Here is a 21998-nt window from a genome sequence, read left to right as displayed (position 1 = left end):
AGCCAGGAAAGTTTTCTTTACAGAAATAGAACGTTATTTTTAGGTTATTTTAACGTTTTCCTAACGTTAGTTTTTGGTTCCCATAACGTTATTTTCCAAGGTTTGTTTTTGGTTAGCCAGGAAAGTTTTCTTTACAGAAATAGAACGTTATTTTTAGGTTATTGTAACGTTTTCCTAACGTTATTTTTTCTAACGTTAGGAAAACGTTAAAATAACCTAAAAATAACGTTCTATTTCTGTAAAGAAAACTTTCCTGGCTAACCAAAAACAAACCTTGGAAAATAACGTTATGGGAACCAAAAACTAACGTTAGGGGAACGTTTTGAGAACCAAAAATTGTTAGCTGGGAACACAGCACGTCTCTTCTTTCTGCCTCTCGGTTGCGCGTGCAACCAGTTAATGACGTCGCCCCATATAGGGAATAGTGAATGAGTGAACGAGGGAACGGTTTTACACAGCTCTGGACTAGGTTAGTTTCCAAATGTAGGTTGTCATAGTAACCAGGTTTGAACTATTTTAAGTTTGTTTTATGAAACAAAATCCACTGGCAATAGATAATAATAAGACAGACTAACCAATATATTTTTTTAACGAAACAGCCATCGGGATACTGCGAAGTAGTTTTAGATAACTTATTAAGACAATCAAATTAATAATTTAGTAAAACTTTGAATTGGACTATTCTTTACACCAAAGTAAGATCAGACATCGGTAAAGGCCTAACATTCTCAAGATGACAAGATTTATTTAAATGTCTAAATATTTTATTTGCGTACATTTTATATGCCCACAGTACAGTTGTCAAGCCATCCATAGAGAGCTTACACAAAAAACAGTGCTAACGAAATTTTTAATAAACACACTGCATTTTGAGAATTAAATATGTATGATTTAAGACTTATCTAAAAGTATCTAAAATACAGTACTTTAGGGCTCATATAAATATATTATTTTTTCGATCAAGTGTGTCTTACATATGAAGCATATGGCACTCAAGTGAACGGCAGTGCGCTGAAGCGTTGCGCGTGTTGTTTATTGTCAATCTCCCGCTAGGTGACGGTGTTCCCTCGATCTTCAAGCCTTAAGGTTAATGAGATTAGCACATCCCTCCTCAAACAAGACAAGGCTTTCACATTTCCTCTACTTCAGACGTGACAAGCGCTTGACGGACTGCATGGCAGCGCAGATGAGCTTGGAGTGCATCCACAATTAATTGCTCTCGCACGGACTGGAGAATTTAAGCAGCGTCCAGTAAGTAAACTCACGCTTTTCAAACGCGTTTTTGTGCAACTTATTTTGGAAACTCCGTTGTGTAGCGCAGCGCGTTTGTGATATTTATCATTCTACTGACGAACTCATGAAAGCAACGCTGACCGTCGAGCTTTTGTCGTTTGCCTCGGACTGTTATAACAAAGTGTTAAGTAAGTAATTCACATATCACCATGTATGTCTACATCGTGTTTTATTTTATTTAAGAGTTTTATTGGCGAAACACAGAATAACATAAGTTGTGATAAGTCACAGTAGGCTATTTGCTGTAGTAGTATATGTGCTTATTTTTAACTTCTCTTTTTAACTTTCTTAGACTTCTCTTTAAACTCCATTTTGTTTATTTGTTTTTTAATCTCTCACAATAAATACAACAGTGGAAGTAATGATAAATGTGTAAACTTTAAAACAGTGTATATTGGTTGTGGATAAGGCCATTCTCTTGTGCTTCCATGGTTACTGTGAGGATCTTAAGCGCACTTTGTGTCTCTCCTCTCGCTTCAATTGAGATGGAAAAACAGGGCTCCTCTTTACACAGCGGCTCCCCTGTTAGGCAAAACTCAGACGGTGCTTTCTGTTGTCTTTAACCATGCAAGCTTGTGGCAAATTCAGGTGATGTCATATGCATGGCTTGGATATTAGTCTAATTTCTCACTACATTTTTTGCATGTACACAAAACTCTACATGGGTGCATAGTCATGATGCCAGTCATAGAACGTTATAGGCTACTTTGGTCAACACATTCAACATTGCCTTGACCAGTTCTTTTTTTATACACACAGGCCGACATCTTTGGTAGTCTATACGGTTTCTGTTTTAATTCTTTAGGGTTACCCTTTATTCTCTGAATAGGCAGACCATGGGCTCAATAGATTAAAGGGGTGGTCCAATGGTATTTCATGCATTCTGACTTATTAACACAGTTATAGAGTTGTTTCCTCATGCTAAATTTAGGCAAAGTGTCAAAAAAGCAGTTGGGCGTGTTACAGAGTATTTCTGTGCCGAATGCACTTTGCTAGGGTTTGTATAAGTTTCGGAAAGTTTTTTTCAATTAAGGGTCCAGCTGACGTTTCAGGGGTTTCTATACGTATCACTTCTTTTTATGGGCACTTCCCCCGGAAAACCCAGCCTGCCCGTCAATCAGCGGGAGACGCTAAAACATACAAACATCACATCACGCAAGAGCTACAGCTTTGTTTAATTTCAAAACTCAACAATGGCACGAAACAAGTGTTTTTTGGATGTAAGGAGAAGAAAGCCAGCCTTATGGAAACAATCGAAAGTGCCAACAGGGTCATGAGTTGCATGCTGTAAGTAAAGGTGTGTTCCATTCGACCGTAAGTGGACTGCGAAGTGGACTTCACAGAGTATTCCGCCATCTTAAGTGAGATTCCAATCCGAAGGGAGCGAACATGTTCAGTTCGAAGTAGAGGTCGACCGATTTATCGGCCGATTTTTGGCATATTAAAAAAAATCGGCTTTGGCCGATTTAGCTGCAAAATTAGGCCGATTAATATGCAGGCGCATCTGCGGGCACCCAAGCGCTGTTGTAGAACTCGTGACGCTGGCTGAATCCGAAATCGCATACTTAATGTGTAGGTACTGAATTTCATTGGGTACCTACTTAACGTGCGCTAAGGCAGTATGTATGTTGGCGTTAAGTATGTACAGCATTCGCCATGTTGACGTTATCATGTGACATATGACGTAGTACACTTGTTCGAGTTCATGCGGAACCACAAGAACCGACAGGAGATTGACATCACAATACCGCGAGAGCAACTAGAAATCAGACTTCTCCGTATGATTTCTGGAATCGCTCTCACGGTACTTTGATGTCATCCAGCTGTTGGTTCTTACAGCGAGGCATAAACTCGAACAAACCTAATAACAGCCATGAAAACGTATGCGTGTGTATGAGGGACAGGTGCACTAACACCTGATTGCATCAGTAACTTGATCTGTAACAGTGTTACAGATATATTACACATTACTTTGTAGGGGACAAAATAAGTAAAACAAGCAGATTGTAATTTAATATCTATTGTCAGATGACAGCTGTGCTTGAATACAAAGTAGACAATGCAGGCAATGTGATTATATACATTTTAGTGAAGCAATCTCTTGTATTACTTAAAACGACAGGAAAAATGAATAAAAAATGAATGAATAAAACCATCACAATAAATGAAAACGTATTGAAGTGAATCCCATATGAAACAAAACTTTATTCAAATGTATTTTTCTAACAAACCATCACATATTTACTGTCAGCTCAACACAGCTGTGACAATTCTACAGCTTTATTTTCATGAATCAGCTGAGCACTTTGTGGTATATCCTGTCCTGGGTCTGTGCGTGAAGTCAGGGTGCTGAGGAACAGTCCTGTGTAACGTATCGAATTCACCCGATTGGTTGGTCTCCGGTCGATTTCTTTGCTTTCCCGTGGCATCATGGGAAAGCTGAGATAGAAGTGTCCATCCGATGCACGCTTCAGAATAGGGGCGGACTCAGTAGGGCATCCGGGGATTTGTCGCCTACTGATTTTATGGATACTGAGGATTCGGACGTACTACTCTGTTCACGTGCTGTTTTCCCTACTACATTTTCAGTAAGTAGGCGGTTTCGGATGATACTTAAGTACACGTGCCTCTGAATCTCGCGAGAAATAGTCCAAAATCCCGCGAATTCTCGCCTACCCTTTTACGTATACTGAGGTTTCGGACATACTATTCGTTCGCCTACTGCTTTTTGCCTACTATATAGTATGGCAGTATGCGATTTCGGATTCAGCCGCTGCCTCTTGCTGCAAGCAGATCGCTCCCGTCTCGTGTGTGTACATTAGGGGTGACCCCGAATAGTTGAAGATTCGATGCATCGATAGAAGCCTGATTCGACTACCAATCTCACAGTCGAATCGTCGCAGATGTGTTATGAAATGAGGATCATTCAATTTTGGCCGTATATGGGTGCACACATTATCTGATTTCACATATAACAGCTTTCTCACAATATACTTATATACAGCATATTATGATAATGCTGCAAATAATATGTGAAGTAGCTTTCAATAAATATTTTTAAAATGCGTTAATAAATCCAACATCCCCTGTGACCGGGCTACACGGAGGTTTCTTCGTTAATAAACCATTGCCTCTTTGTTTCTACATTTAAAAGACAAAGCTGGCAATTATATTATGGCTATACTTTTCTATTCTTTTAATAATTTTTTTATTTTATTTATAAATCACTCTGGGTTATCCGATTTAACTATTTGGCTTGTGTTTTGTTTCTGTGCACTTGAGGCATTTTGCATATTTGTTGTGCACTTTGTTACTTCTGACCTAATTTTATTAAAAAAATGTATCCATTATAAACGTAAATTCTGATCTAATTTAAGTCTGTACATTTTGGATAGCTTTTCGTTGTTTCAATGTTGCGCTATTGCGTGCTGGCCTTGCTTGCATGTAATTTAGCCGAACGGCTAGGTGCTCTGCGTCTCATATTTAGGAGTTCATCAAACTAAACATTAAAAAACAGATGTTTTTCGACGGGTATACGTTTTTAAAATGTATTTATCATACATTTTGGTTATCTTGTCAAAAGTTAAACTACAAAACAGGTAAGCCGTTTTTTAAAATTTTGGTGATGAAACGGAAACTATCTGCACCGAACCTATTTCTGCCTGACACGAATGTCTTTCTTGGGATTTAATATTATGGTTTGTGTTCACTTTTAAATGATAGCAAAGAGATTCCTGAAATAAATAATATCATCCGGTCTTTCTGTATCTAAAGTGAATACAGAGGTGATCAAAGTCAAAGCAAGCAAGCAGGTATTTCTGTGCTAAATAATAACGCATAGTGTCTATAAAATCATTAATTTCAGTGTTTTTCATGTTATAAATTAACGTTTAATGAATTGTAAATTAGTTTTTATCATTTACAGTCACAATCACAAATTATTTGTCATTTCTCATTTGTCGGGTTTTTTTGGTCATGACTGCTTTGATGCGCTATATCTCCAAATTAAATAAAAACACTTAATTGTAGCCGGAGTTTCCCAAGGCAGAATCACCTATGTTATTTTTTTTTAGGTTTAGTTATAAAAATGTATTTTTGTGTGATGTTCTGTAGATCGTGGCTTTAAAATGTTACGAGGAATAAATAAACAAATGTTGCCTTATATATTTTACCTTAAAAAAAGAAATATATAAATGCATCGTCAGTTTTGTCTTCGTTCATCACTTGAAAGACAGTTTTGGTCACTTTAACAGAAAGCTTTTTATGTGTGCTGCTTGTGAAAGAAAATAAAAGTTACCAATTTGTACCTGGTCTGGCCCCCTTACAACCCATTCACACAAACATAGATATGATTCGACTATCGGTCGACTATGGAAAGATTCGACAATTCTGATTCGAATATGTAAATCCTTAGTCGAGGACACCCCTAGTGTACAGCCATGCCTTGTTCACAAACAGCTTTACTAAATGATGGCGGGATCGCGCGAATTAAGCAGCCAGTACAACAGCGCGACGGGCTTATGTCTCGCGGTGCACTGTCCGTGCAAAGATTAGGCTCATTTCATGTGATTAATGAGTGATGATGGGTTTTGTTTGCGTGACAGAGAGAGAAGAGCCGCGCGCGCACGCTTTCTGTCTCCCTGCTTTTATTACTCAAAACAAAACTGACTCGATGGCGAAAGGTCGGAAGACCAAATCATATCCACCGAGGAAATGTTTTTCGTGTTGTTACAGTAACACTTTGTTTACAGTTTTGCGCTGCTCAGCCTGGATTACAACACAGCGCGTCCGATTCGCGAACTGACTCCTTTGAACAGATTCGTTTGAATGAACGGTTGAAACAAAAGATCTGTCCCAACACTAAACTCACAAGACGTCACTGTCAGCACAATCAGTCACTTATAGCGCCTCAGACATGAGAATGTAAATGTGTTTAGAAAGATTTGCCCAAACCATTCCGGGTTGTATTGCAGGCCGTGAGCGCTGAGCAGACGGATTTAGGAAATATTTCTGTTATTGTGCCAAAATTCAAAGTTTTGAAAGCATTTCAGTCGAGAATGTATGATTTTTAAACAAGAATCTGCAGTAGGTTCATAAAGATATTGCCTATTTAAACATTTCCTTCGAGTTTTGTGCCGATGGGAGCTCCAGATAATCAGCGGGCGCTCCGCGGGTAAATATACCGGACAACGTCGCCTCACCTCGGCCAGTGTCGCTGAAAATCTCCGCTGGCTGTGACGTCAATGTAGTGTTTAAACTGTGGATAAAATTCATTTCGGGTAAATTTAACGGGCAATCTTTAGTCTTATAAATCTATAAGCAGTGTTTCTTTGTATAATTTGTTTGTAATTTGTAAATATTAATTACAATAAGGATTAATATGAACTGGGTTTGGACGTAACTTCAGCTTTAGGACCCAGGAGGTCGCATATCTAGGATGCATTCGTCGATTTGCATGCTGCGATTGGTGGTCCAGATGCAACTCATTTTGAGTGACAGAAAAACTGACCAATCATACTGTTCCTCTGAATAGGTGGGTTCTCTTATCACTTACTCTCATAGATGTAATATGTATGTATCTATTATGACAAATTCTGCTCGCTCGCTCGCTTGGTTCGTGTTATAAAAATAAATGTGACTTTACTGCGGTCTTTTTCGGTTTATTTAGTTTTGTGATAACTATATCCACAAAGAATTCGAATAAATTGGTAATGTAAAACTATTCTCCGCTGTACATTAATTGTGTGCTCAATTGCGACGCCCTGTGTTGAATTTTCCCGCGAGTACAGTATCATTACTGAGGGGAAATATAACATTATTCATTTAATTCCACAAAAGGTGAGTAAGATATTAAATGTATAAGTTGTCTTTTTAAAATGTTTAAGCTTTCTACATAATGTAAATTGAACATTCACTATTATTATTATTAATTTCGTGACCTATTATCTAAATTGTGTGTTCATGAAGGCCTGTAACGTACTGCAGCTTCCTGCAGGCAACGTGAAACATTGCTGAGGGAGAACTTTATTCACAACAAAAGGTGAGGAATATTATTAAATGAATATATTGTACATATTATATTGTGTATATAGTGTATGTGTGTGTATATACACATGTGGGTAACTTGGTTAACAAATAAATATGTGACTGTCGTGTGACAGGAAAAAAAATGTAGGGAAAAGATTTGCCCTAATTATAAATATAGATTATATATCTTTTCAAAAAAAAATTGATATTATTTGTAATTCCAATGAGAATTTTTTTATTAGTTTTCAATATTATTGCACATTTCAAACATACCAAATAAGCCACAAACTCAGATGAACTCCATTGCACATATCTTCCAGTTTTCTTTAAAACATTTTAATATACAAGTTTAATGTGTGGATTATTTCAATATTCAAGCTGTATACATTTATAAAGGTTTTAAGACATATTTGCTGTTTAATGTTGCAGGATAAAGATGAAGAGGCGGGACTTGAGCAGCTTGTGATGGCTGTAATTGTAAAGAATGGATCTTCTAGGAGTGGAAGCCCAAAGGATGCTGGAATTGTTATTGAGGCCTTAAAGGTGTTCCCAGGGCATGTTTTATCCTTGGATCTATGCATTGAATCTCCAGTATCCCAGGCATCTTTTCAGGTGTTTCAGAAACTTTTCTTGGAGCTGGATTATTCAAAGTTTATGAACTGATTACAGTACAGTAAGTCTAAACTGCTGTCTGATTTTCTGGGTGTGAATCAATGTAACAGAACACAAACATGGAACCTTTCGTCGGGAAATGTGGACGGTTTTCTTTAAAGACTGTAAAATACTTTTTGAAGTTTACACTGTTACAAATACATCATTAAAATGAGATGCTTTCCTGTTCTTTTGACTGCAATAAAATAAAAATTGATTCATCTTTGTCTGTCATTCTGAAATCAGATATAATACTCATTACTAATAAAAATATTAATGGATGATGTTAAATTAAAATAGTATAATTGAATAGAATTTATTGTATAGTGCTAGGTCTTTGTCCTGAATACCCAATATTTTGTTTAAATTTAAATTAATTTCTAATTGCAAATTGCAGATTACCTTTTTGAATGGGTTACTATTAAAGAGTTTATGGAGTGATTCTAACACAATTTTTATTTGTTGAATTTAATTAATGATATTGCTTGTAATCTGTTGCCACACTTTTATTGAGTAGATATGGCATAATATTTTTTATTGTATCGTGCTAGATCTTTGTCTAGTATACACAATATTTTTGTTTAAATTTTAATAAAAAATTTTATTGCAAATTGCAGTTTGGCTTTTTGAATATGTAAATATTAAGGAGTTTATAGAGTAAATCTAAATCAATTTTGATTTGTTGAATGTAATGTATGATATTGCTTGTAATCTGTTGCCACAATTTTATTGAGTAGATGGGGCATATTATTTTTTACAGTGTACCAAATAAGGATTTTATCCTACAAAGCAATAAAAGTGGTAAAAAACTGATCAAAGATGATGACAGTGTGTAAGGTAATATCTGTGTCTGATAAATGCATGGTGCAGAGGAGGTTGTAAAACTCTTCAGAAAGACCAGTCATATTTTTTTAAATAGTTTGACTTAAATAGTGACATTTTTGCATTTAAAATATCTGCTAATGATGAGAACATTTTGATTATTATGTACATATAGAAAATCGGCCAAACATATCGGCCATCGGCTGCCCTGATTTCTAAAAATCGGCATCGGCCAGAGAAAAAGCATATCGGTCGACCTCTAGTTCGAAGGGCACTGCACACGGCATAGGGAATCAGGGAACATTGATACATCACTTCACAGGAAGTGGAGAGTGATAATCACCCAACTGTCATTGCGCGCATCACGTGATCACCAATAGAATAGAATAGAAATATCCATATTTAAAATGTTATTAACGTTATAAACTACCTTCCGGTAGCGCCGCCATCTTAGACTCAGGAGAGAGTATTAGCGTAGTGTACGCACTTTTCTTAGTGACGTATGACAAATTCTGAGGGCGGGGGCACAGAGAAGCAGCAGAGAAACTCTGTACGCTGCGTAAGCTCTCATCCTGAATGCGCATCACTCCAAAATGGCGGCGCTACCGGAAGGTAGTTTATAACGTTAATAACATTTTAAATATGGATATTTCTACAACAACACCGCACGGATTACCCACAGAAGACCTTTGTTTATCATCCTGGAGCCGTTTGGATTTAATTTGTGAAGGATGGACGCACTTTTTTGGACTTGAAGGTCGTGGACTATTGCTGGACCCCGTAACATTACATTTAATGAACAGAAAGATCTAAAATATTTTCTAAAATATCCGAAAATGTGTTTGTCTGAAAAACGATGGACATATGCAACTCGGACAGCTTGGGGGTGAGTAAATCATGGGTTTAATATCGTTTTTGGCCGAACTATCCCTTTAAGGCAAAAGATTTCAGAGCAGTGAGTCATTTAAAGGTTTAAGGCTAACCTTAACTTATTAAGCATATCTTCTAAGTATAATTATTGTACAGTATTTCCTTTTAGTTTTAGGTGTGTTTTTTATTAAATCGCATTTTTGCCTCCGTTTCCCTTCAATTGTCAATTTTAAAAGGCACTTAACCTTCGTCCACTTCATCAACAGAAAGTGATCATTGCCAACAGTGGCCACCTTTTCCATATCTCTGAAGCAGATTTTGGGTCCTGGGTGTCTTGCAGTGATAATTTGTCCGAAATGTGTCGTTCATGGTGTTACTCAAATTGTTCATCAATAAAAAATTTAGATATTTCATTTAACATATTTGTATACTAAATCTGAAAATGTAAATGCTTAGAGCTGCAATATTCATGCTAAAATGTGAATCACAATTTTTTTTCTCCATGAGAATTGAGATCCCGATTCTCTCAAACGATCCTCATGTTTTAAAAAATAAAAAATAAAAAATAAAAAAACATTTATTGCACAAAAATGTGCTACACCGGACTTTTAGTTATAATAAAGTGTCTTCAAAGTCTATTTTCCTTATTTTAAAAGATGAGTAACCTAAAATTTGTTAGCTGTTAAACATAAACAATAGAATGTTGACACTAATAAATAAAAGTAATTGTACAAAAAAGCACAGGTGTTATTTACTTTAATCAAACTGGTCAACCTTAAAACTTTAAAAACACAAAACCTTTAAAGAACTAAACGATGATACAGAGGCCGTTTCTCAATCTGAAGGCTGCAGCCTTCCGGAGGTCGCATTTCTAAGCTGCATAAGTCATCAAGACAGTCTTATTTCAGAATATTAACAATTATGAAGTAGATTACTATTCTTAGTTAATGTAAATTGTTGAAATACGCTTATGACTTGCGAATGTAATGCTCAGTTAAGTTAAACCAGGCTCGATGACGTATGCAGCCTGCATATGCGACCTACGGAGGCTGCAGCCTTCCGATTGAAAAACGGCCAGAGGTAACTTATTAGGGGCGGCAGTGGCTCAGTGGTTCATGTAGGTTGTCTACAAATCGGAAGGTTCAATTCCCGGGCTCCACCTGACCAAGCGTCGAGGTGTCCTTCAGCAAGACACCTAACCCCAGCTGCTCCCGACGAGCTGGATGGCTCCTTGCATGGCTGACACCACCGTCGGTGTACGAATGTGAGTGAATGGGTGAATGTGAGGCAATATTGTAAAGCGCTTTGGATGGCCATGGGTCTATGAAATCGCTATATAAATGCAGTCCATTTACCATTTATTTCCTTGCCTTTTTTCGGAAACAATATTGTTGCATCGTCACTCTCTCCGTTGCCTCCAGGATCTTCCGAAATAGCACATGGTTTTCCTCTCATTTGTCCATCAAGTAAATCGATGCGTTCAGGTTTGCTGCTTTGTTCCAGGTCACGCGAGTGACAGCCAAACGCCGCAAATGAGGAGAAGACAGGAGAGAAACGATCGGATCTGATTGGTGAATGAATAGGGTTTGGTTTTACACTGCGTGAGTGTAAGCAAGTTTAACTGATATAACATCTGGATTGTTGTAATTTAAATACGTGAACGCAGTATCTGAATACAGGGAAATACTGTGCATGCAAGATAATCGCGTGTATTATGTATGAATCGAGACGTGATTCTTTTTCGATTAATCGTGCAGCCCTAAAAATTCTCATTCAATCTATGTTTTTCAGTTACTAACATGATTTATGCAACACTATCCTAAAATAAGATGTAAATGTGGTTGACTTGATAAAATGTGCACTGTATTTAATTTTATTTAGTAGATTATTATAGGTCCATGTAATGCTTCACAATTCAATTTTCAGACCATACAATGTGAATGCAAAAATAAAAAATGAAACTAAAAGTTAATTTTTCATTTTTTCTGAATAAACTTGTGTCACGACTGGTTTTCAGGAAGCAGGACACAATTGCAGAGTTCACAGAAAAGGATAACATTTATTAAACAAACATAAATCCAAACAGAGGCAAGAAACAGAGAACGGGAACAAACCAGGAACAAATGACAATGATCCAGCGACAAGAGACAATGCATTAAGTAGGCTGGATCAAATGGAGAACCGCTGTGACGGTGCTGATGAGGTAATGATTGGTAATTGAGCCCAGGTGAGAACAATCAGCACAAAATACAAACACATACACAGATCAAGGTTGACAACCGTGACAGTACCCCACCCTTGAGGAGTGGCTTACAGGGCTCACAATTTACTTTTTTATTTGGTAGCACTGGTGCTCCCAACTTAAAAGAGTTAGGAGCACCAGCAAAAATTAAGGCGCATCCATCCAAAAATTAAAAAGCACCAAAACTACAATGTATATTAATAGATTTATTTTATTAAAAATAAAACGCCACCATGGCCAGCATTTAAATTTGGTCTTCTATTATACCCATATGCTGTTGAAATAGTATAGCAATAATAATTTAACAATTACAGGTAAAATGATTAAGATTACAATAGAAAATCTAGCAAACACATAAAGCACTGATTAATTGGGACATTACAAAAGTGACCTTTATATAGAAGGCCAATATATATATATTGGTATTGATAACTGCATTACCAGGATACTATTACTACTAAATAGGCAATGTTTTTAAAAACATACCATCAGCATTGGCGTGTTCCACATCAACATGGACCACAAGGATGTTTGTAGGATGTCCATTCACCAGCGCATGCGCACATACACTTTCAAACACTCTTTGACAGACAGGTCGGTGTCTCCATCAATAAAGAACACATTTGTCACCCATGTTTAAGCAAGCTGTAGCGCTTAAAATGTTTTGATTCCGCCACCAACGGCGTTTTACAGAATTTACAGTAAACACAGTAAGTTACATCGAGCCATTCTCATAGCGGAGACACTCGAAATCTTTAAGCCACTCTCTCTGAAAGGTTTAACGTCAACTCTTATCTTCCGGTGGTGGAGTCGCATTTGAATCCGGATTGTCGTCATTAAATACATTAGTAACATTTGCTGTAGTCGGCTCGTTCTCGTCATGCTCGCGGTTTGTCTTTCACATTTTCGGGCTTCACGTACCAACGTAGCAAGGCAACAAGGAATGACTGACGCCTTTATTAGCCAATCTGCGGTCTTCATTAAACATAGGAACTTAATGGTGAAATTTGATTGGTTATGTAACGTTGGAGAGAACACTGAACCTGGAACAGCAGCACGCACCATCACAATCTAAATCAAGTCGCACCACACATCAAAATGGGCAGTAGCACAAATGCTCCCAAATATATTTTAAGGTCGCACAGATTAAATTTCGGGCGCATATGCGACCAAAATAGTCGCAATTTCGAGCCCTGGGCTTACATACACCCTAAGACCAGATTTCAGGTGGGTGTAGGAACGGTGGTGGATCTGGGGGAGGGCAGGTGGGCCAGGATTGTGTAGTGGCCAAGGATCCTGAAGCCAGGGCGGAGCCGGCAGAGCGGGAGGCCAGGGCGGAGCCGCGGGCGGAACCAAGGACTAGAGCGATGTAGAAACCCATGGTGGTGCCGGGGGCAACAGGAACCTAGTCAGAGGGAGAGAGCAGAGACAGGTTAGATAGGGCAGACAGTTCATGGAGCTCGAGGATGGCCATCTTAGGCCAGGCAGAGAGTTCAGGGAGCTCAAAGATGGCCATCTTAGGCCAGGCAGAGAGTTCAAGGAGCTCAAAGACAGCCATCTTGGAACAGGCAGAGAGTTCAGGGAGCTCGAGGATGACCATATTGGGCCAGGCAGAGAGTTCTAGCTCGGAAGTGATCATGTTGACTGACCTTTCAGCTAAAACCAGGAGTGCAGAGGATTCAGGTTCAGGTCTTTGTCATGACAGGAGGTTTAGGAGACTCTGGTTCATGGAGTTGAGAGACCTCTTGTGGGACAGAAGAGCTGAAGGGAGACCACACACTAGGGATGCACCGAGTATTCGACCACCGAAAATTTTCGATCGAAAATGGCCCAAAATAGCATTTTCGGTTTTCTGCCGAAAGACTTTTATCACCGAAACAATACGGCCGAAATGCAAACAGAAACTGCGACCTGCACGTGCTTGTCTGAAGCAACATGTCTGCGGTGTGGATGTTTTTGAACCGCAAAAAGGCACTAAAGGGAGCAGCTTTCTGTACGCACAGAGGCTTGTTGAATGTGTCCGGTCCAGACGTGATTCTCACAGTATGCCCTTCAAAGATCAGAACTCTTGATGTGTAAACTTTAGAGAGAGTTGCGCTAATGTGTCTCATACTGTAGTCCATTAACATGCATTTGCCGAATAAAGCAATGGAAAATAACGTAACGTTTTTATGTGGAGCGGCTGTTTATGCTGCGCTGTTTGGTATTCGCCCTCGGTCTCTGTGTGCGCGCACGTTTAAGTGCCCTCAATAGTGCACGTACGAGAGAGACGCGTTTAAAAAAAAACAAGCGAACATAAACTCTTTCTGCTATTGACAGTGCACATACAAACAAAATGATCTCCGCAATATTCTTTTTCAAATAAAAAACATTTGTTTATGTCTTAAAGAGTAATAAAATATTGTACTCAAGTAAAAGTAAAGTTACTTTACTTTTACTTAATAAAATATTATTAAAGTTACTGGTCTAAAAACCTACTCAAGTAAAAAGTAAATAATTTTAACTTTAATCAGAGTAAAAGTTACTTTTTTTTTTACAGCGGAGAGAGGTGGAGGATTCTAGTATAGTTCAGAAACTACTAGTTTTTAATTGTAGGAACATCTTTAAAATTAAAGTACAATAACAAAAGTTAATAAAATAAAAAGCTTTTTTAAACTAAGAAACATTTATGGAATTGTTTAATGATTTTTACACTTTTGAAGTTATGCACTTTTGAAGCAAAAATAATTAGGTCACCAGCTAGTAAATATAATCACTATAGTAAGGTTGTAATTGATGTATTGCTGGTAACATACATTATTTTAAAAAACTATATACCTAGTTTAAATGAGCATATAATGAGATGAGTGCCATGTATGACGCTAGAGTGTGCAGGTTTCAAAATTGGTGATAACGGTTATGACGCGAGTCAAATGTGATGGTTCGTAATAACCGTCCGGGGGGTGCTTGTGCGCGTTGCAACGTTTGTCTTTTATAGGACAACTCAGTTTGAATAAACGAGCAGACATTGATTAGCTACTTGCTCTACGTTTATTTAAAACTAACAACAAAGACAGTGAATGTGCTTTCATCACTATCACCAAACGACCCCCACCCTTCTTTAGACTAGGACGCATCTAACCCATTGTTTAAAACAAATAATCATTCGCAGGGAGCTTGATTGACAGGTGATCTGACCAATCATACTTCTTCGCCATCCAACGCAGTCAGGAGAGTTAGTAGTAGATTAACATGGGAGGATTTAAACTTGAAAAGCGGAATGTACTAACGCCTTTCCGCGGTTAAAACAACATTCCTTTTTATGGTCATTCATGTTGATTTGATGCTATAAATAAACTAGAAGGAAGACATCATTTGAAAGGTGAGACTTTGTTTAATATGTTTAATATCAAAAGTAACCTGGTCTGTTCTGTCTGTCAGCGCGTTGTCAGTGTTCTCTCCGCAATGTATTTTTCACTGCGTGAGAGCGGGATATCTTGTCAGAAAGCGACAGTAACTAAGGGGGTCGGGTCTTTGCGAACGGTCAATTGACCTAATATCAGAGGCGGACAGAGTACACAGGTTCATTACTTGAGTAAGAGTAAAGTTACCCCTTGCTAAATTTTACTCATGTACAAGTAAAAGTACTGCAGTCAGATGTCTACTCAAGTAAAAGTAAAAAGTACTTGTTTTTAAATGTACTTGAGTACAAGAGTAAATTTTTACATTTTGCATTATACTGCCACAGTGCACATTGAACCACATGAGATGATTGACAGCTGTACAGCAAATGATAGAGCTCTGAGGTCAAATCTGACACAAATCAGGAAGAGGAGATACACATCTCACTCCGTTCGCTCTTTAAGCTCTTCATATCGCATAATTCAGTGGAAAATGAATAGAAATCTTATTCTGTAAGACTAAATATTTTACTAACATGTGATAATTAAGTGTGCTTGCAAAAGCACACTTATTGTTCTTCTTAAGTTTTATTATTAAGTGTGCTTGCAAAAGCACACTTATTGTTCTTCTTAAGTTTTATTATTATTATTTTTCCCGGGTAGATTTTTTTGGCCAGCTCTAGCGACCAGACCGTTTGACGCAGAGACACCGTTCAAACTTTAAAATGTTCGGGCAGTACCGGTGCAAGTTGCTTGAGAGGATGAAGTCACAGATCCATGTCGTTCGGCCGCCATATTGGAGAGAACACAAAACCTTAAAAAAGTTTCACAGGTCATAAATTTTGTCCAAACCTCATGCAATTCCACGTACGCGATCCTTGGACCGAGCCTCACAAAAGTTACCAGAAGGATTTTTGATTTTCGGAAGCGTTTGCGCGCCACAGCCCAAACTAAATGTGCGTCAACGCCGCCAAAACAGGAAGTAGTTCAAATCTCAATATGTCTGTAACATTTATTAACCAAAATGTTTATATGAACCCTTTACTCCAATGTGAAGATGCCCAAGATAAAAAAAACATTGCAGAAACATGTCTATATTATGTTATTTTCACTTTAAAATGTCCAATTAAAACCTGTGTAAAATTAAAAAATGTCATTAGCCTTTACCAGTAGAGGGCAGCCTTTACGTTCAAACGTGTTTTTTAGACAGAATGTAAAGATAGCGGCAGCCATCTTTAGAAGCTAAGCTAACAAGCTATTGCTCCGTGGAAAAGTTTGAATAACAATGGCGGGATGTAGTTTTAATGTTAAAATGGCAAAATGGAATATAGAAGAGCTTTTGAGAGAATTGGGTGTTCCTTTAAGAGCCACAATACAGCGAAGAGCTGAGGAAGAGAAAGCAGAGAAGCCCGGGGAAGAGGCGCCAGCCTCAGACTCTGCTGCGAGCCCGTGGAGGACTCAGTAACCTCGGCTGCCACTCAAGCTTCGTATCGTATATGGACAGATTCCTGGATACATATTTTTAGAATCGTAAACTTCATCTTATTCACTATACAGTATGCGGTTTCGGACGCAAAACTGCAAATGGATTTTATATTCTGAATGCTTGAATCAACGCGAGCTCTCTGGAGAACGTGCATTTTCACATACAGGTAGGAATTATATGATTCAGACATATTTTAATCCCTTTCTTTTATTTCAGTGATATATGGCACGACAAGTTTAATTCCCTTTTTCATCAATGTAATACATTGTAAACGTATTAGTTTGTAAAGACGTCAGTTTCGCGTCCTCGGGTAGCAGTGATCGTTTGGCATCGGTATTTTAATTAATTACGAAATTTGTATTTTATTTTTAAATTGCTATCTTGTGTTTCTGGCGCATTCGCGGATTAATGACTCATTTGAGTCGTTTTCATTACAAAGTGTTGCAAATAAATGAGTCTTTTGAGTCGACTCTTTACAAAGCGAATGGGCCAAATGTTTTAAAGTGGTTCGCGAATCAGTTTGAATGAATTGTTCAGATCGCTTCAAACACGGAATCGTCCGAAGCTGTTTTACTCGTAACCTATGTAGAAACACGCAGAATATAACCAGTGTTGGGTGACGTGGAAATGTATTTACCAATCTTTTAACTAAAAGCAAAACTTCACACATGTACCCGCCATTACATACGCGCGACCGCCGACCTGTTCGTCGTCAGACACAGTTAAACGCGTGCAACCTCCAGAAACACTGTAGCACAGATTGAAGAAAATCCATCGATGATTGACGTCTGATTCGCTGTTTAATGTACTTTATGATGTAAGTGATTCTCACAAAACACACGTGACATGACAACGTAAGAAAACATGAGTTTTGTCTAAGTGTAAACTGTCAATGTCCTCAGACCATCTTAGGAGATTCCAACTTTATACATATACAAAACAAAACTGTTGTCAGTTTACTTGTCTGATATTTCAGCTACAAGCTACATTTTTCTGTATACTGTTGGTGTATGTTGCAGTTTTACACCTACTGTAGAAATGCCCTTCATAAGTATTCTTCTGTTTGCTGTGGAGTCAAGAAATGTCTACACATTAAAAGATGAACATGATACAAAAGTACAGAATCTGTCGCATTATTTTTTTTAATGGGCACTGAGCTGTGTCCTGATTGTTTACACATGAAAAGCATAAAATATGTAGGATCAGTTTGATTCACTTATGTGCATTTGTGTACAATACACATAAGTCAGCATTTAATGCTGTTGTTCTTTGTTGTTAAAGCATGTATGTGTTGAAACATAAACAAAGGTTAATAAAATGTGACATTCTAAACTTCTGGTATACTGATATTTATCTTACCAATTTCTGGTCTCCACATCAAACAGAAAAATCTTGTCTTTATTGTTCTGATACTTATGGAGGGCACTGTGTGTGTGCGTGTGTGTGTGTGTGTGTGTGTGTGTGTGTGTGTGTGTGTGTGTGTGCGTGTGCGTGTGTGCGTGTGTGTGTGTGTGTGTGGGTGTGTGTGTGTGGGTGTGTGTGTGTGCGTGTGTGTGCATATATCTAGTGTTTCTACAGAAGCTCTTAATGGACAAACTTTTTTATTAAGTTGTCTCCAATCATGACATGTTTGTCCTGTGGTGGCTACCGTAGCTTCTCTATGCATTTCAAAAGCGAGGGGTGAGCTGTGAACTGAGCTGTTGGTTGCAATTTGGAACCTCACCACTAGATGCCGCTAAAATATACACACTGCACCTTTAAGTCTCATGTTTTTAAAGGCGGAGTCCATGATGTTTGAAAGCAAATGTTGATATTTGAAATCACCTAAACAAACACGCCCCTACCCCAATAGAATCTGGACCTTCTGTTGATAGATCCGCCCCACACATACGCAATCCGGCATTTTATTTGATTTGATTGGCTATAAGTGTGTTTTGGTAGACGGCCCGTCTAATTTTCCAAAGCGTTTTTCAAACATCGTGGACTCCGCCTTTAAGATTATCTTAAGTACTAAAGGATTTTTGGTATATTATGTACAAAACTAGTGTGTGAAAATAGGGCACTTTAAAGGGATTGTTCACTCAAAAATTAAAATTATTTAAATTACAATTCTAAAAAAAAATTAATAAGAAAACACTGAGGGCTTGACATTAACTTTTTGAGGAACTTGTCCTTCGGACAAGTAAATTTGTGTTTCACTTGTCCATGCACAAAAGTCACTTGTCCGGGTAAAGTTTTATAATATAATGTATTTTTTGTGTTTTGCTAATCAGTGGCAGAGCAAGGGATTTTTCATAGAGGAGTCGGACAACTAATTTTTTCTTACACTTGTCCTACAAAAAATCCACTTGTCCCGGACAAGCGGACAAGCCTTAATGTCGAACCCTGAACATGTGCAGCACAGCCGTTATAGTTGGTTCTAGGCTAGCTAGAGCGGGTTCTCTAGGCTTGTGATCCCTGTATTTACATAAAATGGTCTGTGCTAAGCCCCGGATGTCCTTAAATGCTGGAAACACCCCTGGTTACAAGCCTGTATACATTTCTGTGTGTGTGTGTGTGTGTGTGTGTGTGTGTGTGTGTGTGTGTCAGGAATGCTTTCACGTATTGAAACCAAACTTTGTACATGAACTTGGGACTCCAATGCGAGGATGCACAAGATAAAAAACATTCTAAAATTTTACATTTCACAAATCACGTTAGTGACCGCACCAGAGCAAGCACACTTTTGCGGTTCCTCTGGAAGTGCATTTTCTAGTTCTTATTATTATTATTATTATTATTATTATTATTCCCGGGTAGATTTTTTGTGTCAGCTCTAGCGACCAGACCGTTTGACGCAGAGACACCGTTCAAACTTTAAAATGTTCGGGCAGTACCGGTGTAAGTTGCTTGAGAGGATGAAGTCACAGATCCATGTCGTTCGGCCGCCATATTGGAAAGAACACAAAACCTTAAAAAAGTTTCACAGGTCACAAATTTTGTCCAAACTTCATGAAATTCCACGTACGCGATCCTTGGACCGAGCCTCACAAAAGTTACTAGAAGGATTTTTGATTTTCGGAAGCGTTTGCGCGCCACAGCCCAAACTAAATGTGCGTCAACGCCGCCAAAACAGGAAGTAGTTCAAATCTCAATATGTCTGTAACATTTATTAACCAAAAATTTTATATGAACTCTTTACTCCAATGTGAAGATGCCCAAGATAAAAAAACATTGCAGTAACATGTCTATATTATGTTATTTTCACTTTAAAATGTCCAATTAAAACCTGTGTAAAAAATAAAAAATGTCATCAGCCTTTACGTTCAAACGTGTTTTTTAGACAGAATGTAAAGATAGCGGCAGCCATCTTTAGAAGCTAAGCTAACAGGCTATTGCTCCGTGGAAAAGTTTGAATAACAATGGCGGGATGTAGTTTTAAGGTTTAAATGGCAAAATGGAATAGAGAAGAGCTGTTGAGAGAATCGAGTGTTCCTTTAAGAGCCATAATACAGCGAAGAGCTGAGGAAGAGAAAGCAGAGAAGCCCGGAGAAGAGGCGGCAGCCTCAGACTCTGCTGCGAGCCCATGGAGGACTCGGTAACCTCGGCTGCCACCCAAGCTTCGTATCGTATATGGACAGATTCCTGGATACATATTTTTAGAATCGTAAACTTCATCTTATTCACTATACAGTATGCGGTTTCGGACGCAAAACTGCAAATGGATTTTATATTCTGAATGCTTGAATCAACGCGAGCTCTCTGGAGAACGTGCATTTTCACATACAGGTAGGAATTATATGATTCAGACATATTTTAATCCCTTTCTTTTATTTCAGTGATATATGGCACGACAAGTTTAATTCCCTTTTTCATCAATGTAATACATTGTAAACGTATTAGTTTTGCTCGCGTCAGTATCGCGTCCTCGCTCGCGTGATCGTTTGGCGTCGGCTCTATGACAGCTGCATGATTTAAATGATTGTGAATTGACGCGAAAAAGTGTCACTTTACCTTAAATCATGCATGTGACGCCAAGTGTATTTAAACAGTCATGACTTTCAGAAATGTATGACACATTTAAAAACACAGCTTTTGCCAGAAGACTGCGTATATGCCATTTACATGATCTTCAGGTAAGAAGATACATATATCTAAATCGTATGCTTAGCTACTGTTGAACGGGAACACGATTGATTGCATTATGCTGTCAATCACTGAGGGAAATATTTTCTTTTATCATTAATTTCATAGTCTGGGTCGACAGAGGCGCGGGCGCCGCAAAATCTTTATTTTTCAATCACTCCGCAAAGAGACTTAGATAACTCTGCTGATTTTGGACTTACATATATGATTTATACATCATTTAAAACTTTAAAGTGTCTAGTATTTTTTCTGTCCACTCCCATTAAAAACAGAATGTTGTGCTTTTCGCAAAATTAAGAAAATAAACATAATGCGGGTTTGCTCTCTCTCTTAGTGACGTCCTTTCAGAAACACGTCAGAAAAATGAGCTGTAACTTAACGAATTGTTTTCATAGAAACATAAGATAAATGTCTACATAATGCTTGGAATGTCTGCTTTTAAATGGTGTAAGTGAAATCGAAAACAAATATTGTACTTCGTTGTTAACTGTATTAAAAGAGGGAGATGTACCGTCTCTCATGTTACTGCATTATTTATAAAGAGCCACGCCCCGCTCCATTGAAGAGAAGAACAGAGATCATCCATATTCATTAGTCAACGCCACAACGAATGTTTTCTCTGTGCTTGCTCATACAGCAAAGGCTCAAATATTATGCGAGTCATCGTTCTCACAAAAGAATGCAATTTTGCAGAGGTGTAAAGTACTCGAGTAAATGTACTTCGTTACTGTACTTAAGTATTTTTTTGGGCTACTTTGTACTTGTACTGAGTATCAAAAATATAGGCAACTTTTACTCTCTACTCAATTACATTTTTGATTGGGTATTTGTACTCTTTACTCCACTACATTTGAAATGACACTTAACGTTACTCGCTACATTGTTTATTCGTCAAATAAAAACGAGACGAAAGTGTCAGAGGGTGATGATGGATAGAATCTGTGGTCGCGAGGTTACACGCACACACACAACTGAGGGACTTCATTTGGCGCTGCGCAGAGCAAACGTATGAAATCAAAGTACTGAGAGAGCGAATCAAATGCATATGGAGAAGTCTGGTCTCGCGGTACTTTGATGTCAAACGCTGGTTACATAACTTGAT

General features: G+C 38.1%; 1 protein-coding gene and 1 long non-coding RNA gene across 2 annotated transcripts in view; both read left to right on the top strand.

Moving 5' to 3' along the window:
• Nucleotides 1–1032: 1032 nt before the first annotated feature.
• Nucleotides 1033–21998, top strand: part of adgrv1 (adhesion G protein-coupled receptor V1) — a 1080612-nt gene continuing 1059646 nt past the window's right edge. The window contains 1 exon segment of the mRNA XM_073861135.1: nt 1033–1421. Within this exon segment, the coding sequence (XP_073717236.1) occupies nt 1358–1421 (64 nt within the window). The 5' untranslated portion in view covers nt 1033–1357.
• On the top strand, nt 1428–9165 carry LOC141358988 (uncharacterized). Its single transcript, XR_012365591.1, has 3 exons — nt 1428–7131; nt 7261–7333; nt 7750–9165. It is a non-coding gene; the product is annotated as an uncharacterized lncRNA (long non-coding RNA).

The sequence above is a fragment of the Misgurnus anguillicaudatus genome, chromosome 22, assembly GCF_027580225.2.
Source record: "Misgurnus anguillicaudatus chromosome 22, ASM2758022v2, whole genome shotgun sequence".
Taxonomy (NCBI): domain Eukaryota; kingdom Metazoa; phylum Chordata; class Actinopteri; order Cypriniformes; family Cobitidae; genus Misgurnus; species Misgurnus anguillicaudatus.
Note: the sequence above shows the minus strand (reverse complement) of the source record. Positions and strands in the feature narration are given on the sequence as shown.